At 38.3% G+C, this 10,810-nt stretch overlaps 1 protein-coding gene and 1 long non-coding RNA gene across 4 annotated transcripts in view; both read left to right on the plus strand.

Annotated features, from left to right (window-relative positions):
* LOC103029134 (cyclin-dependent kinase-like 5) overlaps positions 1-10,810 on the plus strand; it is a 145,844-nt gene that overhangs the window by 101,057 nt on the left and 33,977 nt on the right. For all 3 annotated transcript variants that reach the window (XM_049486404.1, XM_049486406.1, XM_049486405.1), the window contains exons 8-9: positions 4,996-5,086; positions 6,950-7,139. In XM_049486404.1, the coding sequence (XP_049342361.1) occupies positions 4,996-5,086; positions 6,950-7,139 (281 nt within the window). The remainder of the gene's footprint in view (positions 1-4,995; positions 5,087-6,949; positions 7,140-10,810) is intronic.
* Positions 1,994-3,024, plus strand: LOC125806762 (uncharacterized). The gene is made up of 2 exons (XR_007441595.1): positions 1,994-2,286; positions 2,813-3,024. It is a non-coding gene; the product is annotated as an uncharacterized LOC125806762 (long non-coding RNA).

Below are 10,810 nucleotides of genomic sequence, written 5' to 3' on the forward strand. Positions count from 1 at the left end.
TTTTACACTCCCCACGACTTTTGGCATGTTTATGTATATGTGATGAACCTTTTAATGGTTCAAATAAATGAATATAAAGTTTAAATATTGTCTGTATTTGTGCTGTACGAGGACTATGCTTGCTATAGGAGACCATGGTTCAGGCATGTTTTATTTATTTTTGGAATGGAGTTGTTGTGACTTGCACATTGTGGGTGAATAGGGTGTTATCACTTGCAGTTACTGTAATTAAAGTGGGCAGGTCTAGAAAAAATCCATGGCTGAATTGTGTTCCCAGTTCAGCCCTGCCTCCTATAGACACACCCGTTTTATACTAATCACTGAGTTCCTCAAAAACAAAAGATGCTTTCTCTGCCACGTTGGAAGGATCCTACAAAATAGCCCTCAGTGACGTATCAGCTAGAAAGGCTCCAGTGTATGTGGGAGGTGTTAGTGCATTTTTAGAAATGCGAGAGTTACCCAGGTGTTTTCCAGCCCACAGTGAAAGGGTCCTGCTTCAGAATGTATATGTGAGAGAAGAATCACTTTTACACAGTCATATTTACAGCTAGCTGCTGACTGTAAAACAGTAGCTACTGACCACTGAATAATGGGAACACCTCACAAGACCTGCATGATGTTTTGGAGATGTTCTGACAGTCATCTAGCCATTACAGATGGTTCTTGTCTTAGAGTTTTTTACAGAATATAAGGCGCACTGTCAGTGAACATCTATTTTCTGGTCTATTTTCATTCATAAGGTGCATTTTAAGCAACAATAGTAAGGAACAAGGGTGTTGCCATGTTTCTGTTCTAATTCAGCAGGTCTCATGGCTGGGGTGTCTAAGTAAACAAAACTATAATTCTTAAAAAAATATTTTCTTTTAAAGCGCTGGATGTTGGATGTAAAATTGCTGTAAATATAAAATTCTCAGACAGTGCGTTTAATGCTGGTAGAAAATTGGATGCCAGTGGGCTCAGTGGCTGTGGACTGTTAGCGATGAGCTGACTAACGTTATCAGGCAGAGAACTGAGGTTAGCGGCAAGCTAGCTAGCATTATCAGGAAGAGAACTAACATTAGTGAAAAGCTAGCTAACATTATCAGAAAAAGAACTGTTGTTTGCTGTGAGCCGGCCAACGTTATTGGGGAGTGAACTGAGGTTAGTGAAGAGCTAGCTAATGTTAGCGACGAGCTAGCTGGCGTTGTCAGGAAGAGAACTGTGGTTAGCAGAGGGCTAACAAACTTTTTTAGGCAGAGAACTAAGGTTAGTTGTGAGCTAGCTAACGTTTGTAGCAAGCTGGCTTACTGGAAGATCAAAATAAGTCTTAACTATGATTGTAATTAATAAAAAATAATTTTAGGCTGCATTTTACAACTGCGGTTTTCAAACATTTCAGTTGGAGACCCCCTTTGTGCATGGTAAGTACCACTGGGGCCTTCCACCCTACCCCACCCTACCTAAAATCTGACTGATACCATGCTCATTTACTCGTACTCGTAATCGCAAACGAGGCTCCAATACCAACATCCGATACTGTGTGCCTATAGTGCACATTTCTGTGCTATAGGCAAACAGTCAGACTCTTGTTACTGACAGCTTCATCATTTAAGTTCAAATGATATTCATTTCCAGATCTACAGCACAGCAGATGTTCTTAGGTCACTCCGAGTTGTATATGCATGCTGCTCCTGAAACTGTTCCTCTACCCCCATTGCCTGCATTAACCAATAAAATAAAACAGACAGAAAAAATAAATAAATCAGGAAAAGCCCCTGGATTGATGTCAACCTGTAAATTAGGATTCATGGCCTCACCCACCTTGGCTCATGGCCGCCTCCTGCAGAGCCATGGAGGTGTTTAATGTTCGCGAGCAAGAGCCTAAATCCTGTCGTTCTTCCCTGCCCACTCCTCCACTGAACTAAAACACTCTCTCTAAATCGGAGCACTTTCTCACAAACACCGGCTCACAGAGCATTCACTTATTCATACTAGTGACCACTAGAGGTTAATTTTCTGTGCCTCGAGTAATCGTTTATTTAATTAATAAACTCAGCGCGCGGTATTTTCGCGACTTTTATTTTGACAACGCGCTCAGCGTTACGTCACCCTGCCCGGGAACAAGGAGACGGAGGTTTGAGCAGCGGCAAAAATGGAAGTGGCGAGAGAAAACAGCGATTTTAAAGGAATAAAAGCATTTTATGTTCGAACTGTGACCTGTACTCGGTGCAGTGCCAAAACAGCGCGTTTTAATGCTGCACCATCTGAGCCGAGGACACCCGAGACGCGAGGACGCCGAGAGAGCAGGTAAATATAACTTATAATAAATCAATGAGATTAACATTAATGTGAATTAATAACAAAACAACAGCGCTTTGGAGTGTGAATTAATAGAAGCACTGTCTATAATGTGTGGTTAGTTTATTAGAACAGAGTTCATACAGGCTTTATGTAAACAGTAAACACAGCGCTGTGGAGTTCAGAATATAAACAATAAAAATGTTAAAAGTTAGCTAAACTGAAGTTACTTTGGCTGGAAACTAAATGCTTGATTTCTTCATCTAAGAGTACATTTGGCCAGTGAGAGAAAAAAGTATGAACACTGTGTTGTTCATATAAGGAAGTGTGTCTCTTATTTATTGGGTAAAATATTGATTACCACTAGTGTCTAATGTGCCCCAGTGCGATAGGTGTCAATCTTAATAAATGCACGGCCATGAACTTATTATTAGAGTTATTAGTCTTAGTGATGTAATTAGACCCAAATAGTCCAACATATAAATAAAGAAAAAAGCAACATTTGTAATACTTGTGTGTCACAATTATTGCACAGGTCCTGATATATTTTGGAGAAGCGGCTTGGTGGTAAAAGAATGCAGCACACTGATCCAACACTGGCAGAACTGACAACGTCTCAGAAGCTAAGATGCACAACACAAAGACGATGTTTATGCCTTTTTTATTGATTTATACCCTATATTTGTTATTTACAAGAAATCCAAATGTGAAAGTAATGTAATTAAATTTATTTTTTTTATTGTGGTATTTATTTATTTATTGTTTTATTTATTTGTATTTGCAATTTGGAAATGTTGTGAATTAAAAAATATAACTTATCTAAAAAAGGAAACCAATTGGTCATTCATTATTGAGTAAAATTCCTTTTTAATTGCTCTTTAACAAAAAAAATGTTTTATCCGATTACTCGATTAATCGAATCGATTTTTCAGTAGAGTACCCGATTACAAAAAGAATCGATAGCTGCAGCCCTAAATCCCACACATAATTCTGCAGTTTCTCAGTGTTTTCTGTCGTATTTTTCAGCTAGCGCGAGCGCTTTAAACGAGAACAAACGCAGCGGACCACGAGGTGCCACCGCGCTGCTGCCGCTGCTGTGCCGTATCCGACTCCCTGCTAAATCCGACTCTGCTTCGCAAACAGAATCGGCACAACACCGCCCTCTGTACAACTCCGGCAGTGAAAAGCGTTTATAACTAAATTTCACATGAATTCTATCGGTAATTTCAGTTCGTTTTAGTTAGTTTTATAAACACACAATACAGTTCCAGTTTAATTATCGTTTTTATTAGATTTATTTAACACAAATGTTTTTTTCACTTTCAGTTTTCGTTATTTTGTTCGTTTTCGTAAACAATAATAATTGGTTACTTAGCAATATTGTGACCACCACACAATTCATGAAAAAAACTAAATGAAATGAGACAAACTAAGTAAATAAGTAACTTACAAAGTAAGTAACTGTTGCATTGCACTAATTTACAGTTACAACTACACTATTACATAATACTTCTGATTGCTTTCTCCTAATTGCATCCTAAGTAGGTATACAAAAATACGCTTACTCGGATGGACAAAGGTGGAATCTACGCATCTCTATAAGCAATGCACAGTGTTGAATCATTTTCTCACACTGGAAAAGTGTTTTCACAGAGGTATGTTTAACATAGTCATCTGAACAACATCATTCCTAACCTGGGAAATATTCTAGTTGCCAATGAAGTCTAAAATACTGTAATGTAGAGATAAACACGTGATGGTGTGAGTATCAGAGCAGTACCTTTAGTGATCCTGTTTTCTTTGTATCGCCGTCCTTGTGCAGGCCTGGAGTATCTGGCCTAGATAATCTGGCCTGAACTACCAGGCCTTATCTTATCTTATATTTGTGAAGAACCTCTGATCTTCTTCACATAATATCTCCAGAATAAAGTACTTAATGGATGTTAATTGGAAAACAAGTGAATAAATAAATAGTGGGTTCCAAAGACATTTGTTGAAATTAGACCGACTAGTCTGGTATCTGGCACTTTTGCTAAAAGTGGAGCATGCTATTCCCATGGCCAGCACTTATAAGAGGACTATTTCAATCAGTGTGACGCAGTCAGCTGAGAGCAGTGCAGTCAGATCGAGGAGGACGTGATGTTCTGACAAGATGTTATTTTTCCAGGGATTTCTGAGTCATTATTTTTATCTGTCTACGTGAGGTCTAGTTTACGCTGCCTTATTGGCATTCACTGCTCTTTTCTTCTGGATGTGTACAAGCGATGTGTGTGTGTGTGTGTGTGTGTGTGTGTGTATCTGGGCGACCAGCAGCAGGTCTTCTGTCTCACACTCCATATTGAGGGCAGAATGCCAGTCGTGATCTACTTAGGCTCCTGCCATTTTGTTTCTCCTACAGCATGCTAGAGCAGACTGCACACACATGGCCTGGTGGAGTAACACTGCAGACGCATGTCATTGTTTCCATCTCCAGATCGAATATAAACACACCCACACAAACACAAACACACCCACACACATGCTAAGTTGCTTTCCGGCTGTTCTCCATATACAGCATAATGTGCTCTCCTTGCATTATTGGTTTATGGAGAGTGGGTGTGCTCTTGCATCACTGATGGGTTGTATTGTTGCAGTTCTGCCAGACTAATGTTCTTACCTTCTCTTTTTTTTCTTTTTTCTATCTTTTTTCTCTCTCACATCTTCACCTGTTACTCTCAGGTTTTGCTCGTGACCTCTCGGAAGGAAATGACGCTAACTACACTGAGTATGTGGCCACCAGGTGGTACCGCTCACCTGAACTACTGCTGGGGTCAGTTTTCTTTGTGTTTGTTTATGTTTGTCTATGTCTGTTTGTTTTTCACAGGGTTCAACTTTTGACAGGTTCAGAGGCTTGGAAACAATGACCACTGATTTCTTCATGAAACTGACTTTTTGTGTGATTCTCTTACACTGCAGCAATGGTTCTCAAACAGTAAACTATGTATCAATCCCCCAGATAAATAGAAAAAAGATAGCTTCTTAATGTCTCTGTAGTTTCTCCTAAACAACAAAGAGATCAGATGGAAAGACAAAGTCTTCTGCTGCTCAAATGTGTCTCCTGAGATAAACAGCTCGTTGTATAAAGGTTTAAGGATGTAAAAGTGTACCATATTTCAAGTGTTATTTCTGCATTTTGTTTTTATTTGCTATGCAAACTCAAAGGTTCAAGAACAAGTAAAACTGATTGGACAGTTGTTTGTGTTTGTTTAATTAGGGTTACAAAACTTTAGCTCTTAAATTCTGAGTCTCCTGTGACATCAAAATTTAACATTTGAGCAAAAGAATTTTCCTCTGGGCCAAACTAAAAATTCCAAGTACCACGTTGCCTGCCATTGCAATCTGTGAATTATTGATAATTGTTTCTTAATGCAGTATACCTACTGAGATATTTGAAAAAGCACACAAAACACATCTGATTCTTTCAACCCAATTTATATTGTATTATATAGTATAGTATTATATACATATTACAGTAATATATACTGCTCAGCAACTCTTTAAAAAAACGCAGCAGCTACATCTGTACATTTTCAGGTGGAATAAAAAATCACATAGGAAGGCCAATATTTTGTCTTGTGTATAGGGTAGCCTTTACTATGTACTGTGCTATACCATTAACTAGCTGTAGTCTTTACAGACTAGTAAAGCCATCATCCCTCCCACAACCTCACCAAAAGGCATCTTTCTCCTTTCTTTCATTTTTGGTCAGCGCAAATGATGGTACAAATCTGTACAAATCTCCCCCAGTTATATTAAGGCACACATGTTAATTGAAATCATGCAGTTTATGACCCCTAGTCAAGTGGTGTGTAAGGGTGTAAGAAAATATTGATTCATTTGTATCGTATCTCAATATTATGTTTTGTCATGTTTGTATTGATTTTCAAAAACACTCTCAATTTCTAATCGATGTAGGTCATTTAGTGTTGTGTATAGCATTGACATACTATATACTTAGATTCTACTGTTAGAATTGCATAAAACTTTTCTTTTACCCAGATTGTTTTTATACTATGATGTTTTTTGTGTTTTTTTTTAAACCTTGATGTAAACAATCCTCTTGCTTACAGTATTATTATATATTTTAATATATTGAAACATAAGTCCTGTATCATTATATATACATATTGTATTGACAATTTCTGGCCAATACACGTCCCTAGTAGTGGGCGATGAGGGTTTTTTTCTTCTAAACCCTACGCTGTACCAATTGCTTAGATGAGCTCATGTTTGAATAGTGTAAATACAAGGTTTGAGGCAGTTGGGATTGGAGTAACACTTTACATGGATGGTCCATTGTTGATGATTTGTAGATACTCAACTTACATTCAACTAAAAGTCTATAAAGTGAAAATAAATTCTTAGTTGAATTTAAATGATTCTATGTTGAATGTATCCCCACACCTAACCCTGTTCCCTAACCTTAGCATTTACATATTAGAGAGGAATTAGTTTTTAGTTGTAACCTCCTTAAACCCGGACTTTTGTTTGGTGTACATTTTTACTTTCTTTTAGCTATTTGGGATAAGTTGGACCTAACAAGTATAAAAAATAAACTTTGTCTTTTTACAAAAGAATGTTTTTAAAACAGTACCCTCATATCACTGCTGTTGTGTCCCGCTCTTTCACTCAGAGCTCCGTATGGGAAGGCGGTGGACATGTGGTCGGTGGGGTGTATTCTGGGCGAGCTGAGTGATGGGCAGCCTTTGTTTCCGGGAGAGAGTGAGATCGATCAGCTCTTTACCATCCAGAAGGTCCTGGGTCCTCTCCCTCCAGAGCAGATGAAGCTTTTCTACAGCAACCCTCGCTTCCACGGACTACGGGTGGGCATCTGCTTCTGTCTGTCCCTCTTTCTTTTTGTCTCTTTTTCCCTCTCTCTGTTCTTATCTTTATTTCTCTATATTTATCTCCTCACACCGTCCTTTCAACCTCCTCCGAAACACACATCCTCTTTCTCTTTCTCTCTCTAATACCCTCTTAATTCAATTTCAACTCACTTTCATTTGAAAAACTTTATTAGTGTAATATACTGTGTTTGCAATGAAATAAGTGCTTCTCATTAAACATGGGCAATAATAACTGTAACAATGCATATTTTCAAACTTTCTTTCTCCCTCTATCCTTGATCTGCTCACTTCACTTTTTCTTATCTTTTCCATTCTCTCACCAATATTCAAGATTCAGCCCCCTTTACTCTAACCCCTTAAAAAAGTGCAATCAACTGTCTTTAGAAGCCACGTAATTAGTTCATTTAGTCTCAGTATAAATACACATGTTCTGTGGTTGAAACCTGTTGGAGGCTAAAAAAAAGACTTAAGAAAGGGAAGGAGATTTACCTTCCAGCAGGACAATGACCCTAAACATAAAGAATGGGGAAAAAGTCACAGTTTCTAGATATGCAAAGCTGGTAGAGACATAGCCCAAAAGACTCGCAGAGAAAAGGTAACTCTACTTATTTTTGATATAGGGGGCTATATATAAGGAGGATGTACTTTTGCACTTTTTGCAGATTTTTATTTGATTACATTTTGAAAATCATGTATCATTTTGATTACACTTCACAATTATGTTCTACTTTGTGTTGGTTTAACACTTAAAATCTCAATAAAATACCTTTAGGTTTGTGGTTGTAAGGTGACAAAATTTGAAAATGGTCAATGGTATGGATACATTTGCCACTTTATTTTAACAATATCTTCTTGCCACTCTTCCAGAAAGGCCAGATTTGTGTAGTGTATAGTATAGTACATATAGTTGTCTTGTGAACAGATTCTCTCACATGAGCTGTGGATTTCTGCAGCTAATCTAGAGTCTTTCTTTAAGGTCTATCACCTAAAATCCAAAAATACATTTCATTTGTAGTTGTAATGTGACAAAATGTGAAACACTTCTTTAAACCACTGGAAATGTAATAATTAAATTGAACAATGAGGTATGGTGAGGTAGATGTTACCCACTCAGACAGTGGCATTCTGATATCTCACTATATCCTAACTCAACCATTCATCCTTTTTCACAAACTTACTCTCTTTCTCCTCTTTTTCCTCTCTCTGTACTTCTGACTCTGCCTTCATTTTCTCTCATTCTCTTCCTCTTTCCATGATTTTCATTTATTCTCTTGGCTTCTGTTCTTCTTTCTCTCTCTTTTCTCTTTTCCTCTCTGCGTGTTTCACCTTCTCTCTCTCCCTCTCTGTGTTTCACACACTCTCTTTCTGTTATTTTCTCACATTCTGTCCTTGATCTTCTCACTTGTCCTTCCACCTCCTCCCAATTTCTCTCCCCCTCTCTCCTTCTACCCCCCTCTCTGTCTCTATCTCCTCCTCTGGTTGGGCATTCTGTGCTGTGACTGATTGGATTGTGGTGACTCATGCTTGCATCTTCTGAGTATGTGTGTGTTTGTGTATATCAGTATGTATCTGTGTATGTGTGTATGTAAATGTATGTGTGTGTGCGTGTGACCTGCTGACAAAACCCAAGACCAGTCTGCATGTCTCTCTCTCTCTCTCTCTCTCTGAATCATGTCTTTCGTGTTATATCATAGCTGGGTCCGTGTTCCACAGCTCTGCACTCTGCAGCTGTTCTGTTAGTGATAGAGTAGAAGTAGGTCGGCACTCAAATCAACAGTTTCCAGAAACGTGGCAGATTGTTTTCACAATTGCATATGGACATGTTTGAACGAGTGTACTGAATACATCAGCATTGTTGTCCGTATGATAATGAGATGAAGATCTTTGAACTTCACACAGACTGCAAATAGATTCAGGTTTTCAGTTCCAGAGATACCAGTAGGTGTCAAAATCAATCAAACAGAAGCAGCAGAGACTCTGAGGGCTTCTGTTATGACTTGACTAACTTATCATAATACGGTTTTGCTTTTCAGGAGCCAAAACCTCTGATATCATATGTGTCATTACATTTTTATCTAGTAAAACTGTCACAAGTCTTCAGATGTCTTAAAGATTCATTTACATGAAATAAAATGTAGCCAAACTGATAATAAACAACAGCAAATCAAAAGGTCAAATAATACACTGATATACCAGAAGTCATGGGATAGCAGTATGTAAATTAATCATGAAGTGTTCCATCAGGGGATGTATAAGTTGATATAGGGGGACTGAATAATATTGCAAATCACACTTTTCAGATTTTTATTTGATTAAAATTTTGAAAACCAAGTACCATTTTTATTTCAATTCACAATTATGTGCTACTTTGTCTTGGTCTATCACAAAAGTTTGTGATTGTAAGGTGACAAAATGTGAAAAAGGGGTATGAAAACTTTTGAAACCCACTGTAAATCATAGAGATCTCTGGCAGAAAGCACAACAACAATCAGTGCTGGAGGCCCAACACACATATTCCACATTATTGTCAAAGAACTAGAAGACTTTGTCCAGGAGGAATTGTTCTTTTTGCATAGTGTCATGTGCTATTCCTGTACACTTTACTGTACATCCTGTACATTTGCATTCCTGGACACTTTACTGTACTTCCTCTATCTATCTATCAAATCAAATCAAATTTATTTGTATGGCGCTTTTTACAACAGGTGTTGGCACAAAGCAGTTTTACAGAAACATGATTACAGGACAAAGAATCAGGCAAAACATTAAACATAGAATATACATAATACAGAACCCCCAGTGAGCGCGGAGGCAAGGAAAAACTCCCTCAGAGCTGCAGGAGGAGGAACAAACCTTGGGAGGACCAAGACTCACATTTAAGGGGGGACCATCCTACCACTGGTCAAACAGCTTTTAAATTAAAATTTAAAAAGTCTTTTATACATCCACATAGGTTTATATATTCAGGAGTGTAATAGCGCCACTAATGGCTTGGATGTAATCAGTAGTGGAGAGTAAGATGGATGATGAGCAGCTGATCTGTGGTAGGTGATGGAAAAGGCTGACTTCAGAAACTTCCATCAGTCTGGCCGGACAGGAGACATGAGAGCCTGAGGGTCCAACATCGGTATCGGGTCAGACAGGTGGGCAGTCAGTCACTTGGAGGAAGGCAGAGAGATGGAATTCGTTTTGACTGGATTTATGCAAAACTGAGAATATTAAAACATTATCAGAGTGTGGCTAATGACTCAGATCTGAATAAAACAGCCTAACTAAAAAGAGAGAGCCAGAAGGTAACATAGACATGGAGGCACCCTGAAACACTGGCATCCACCCACTCCACCCTCCACAAACCTGAGTGACCGTGTGCAGTGGGAGAACAACAGCACCATCATCTCAGTTTACCCACAATTCCCTCTGTCCATGAACCCCTGAATCTGCAGCCTTATCTAAAGGAAAAAACATTAATTACCAAAAGCTAAACTAAACAAGTAAGTTTTCAGTCTAGACTTAAAGATTGAGACTGCGTCTGAGTCCCGAACATATTTGGGGAGATTATTCCATATATATATATCAGCATTGTGCAAAGGTTTTAGACACCTGTGGGAATTTCAGTAAAGAAAAAGCTTCTTATCTGTGAAGTAAGT

The sequence above is a fragment of the Astyanax mexicanus genome, chromosome 13 (genome assembly GCF_023375975.1).
Source record: "Astyanax mexicanus isolate ESR-SI-001 chromosome 13, AstMex3_surface, whole genome shotgun sequence".
NCBI classification, from domain to species: domain Eukaryota; kingdom Metazoa; phylum Chordata; class Actinopteri; order Characiformes; family Acestrorhamphidae; genus Astyanax; species Astyanax mexicanus.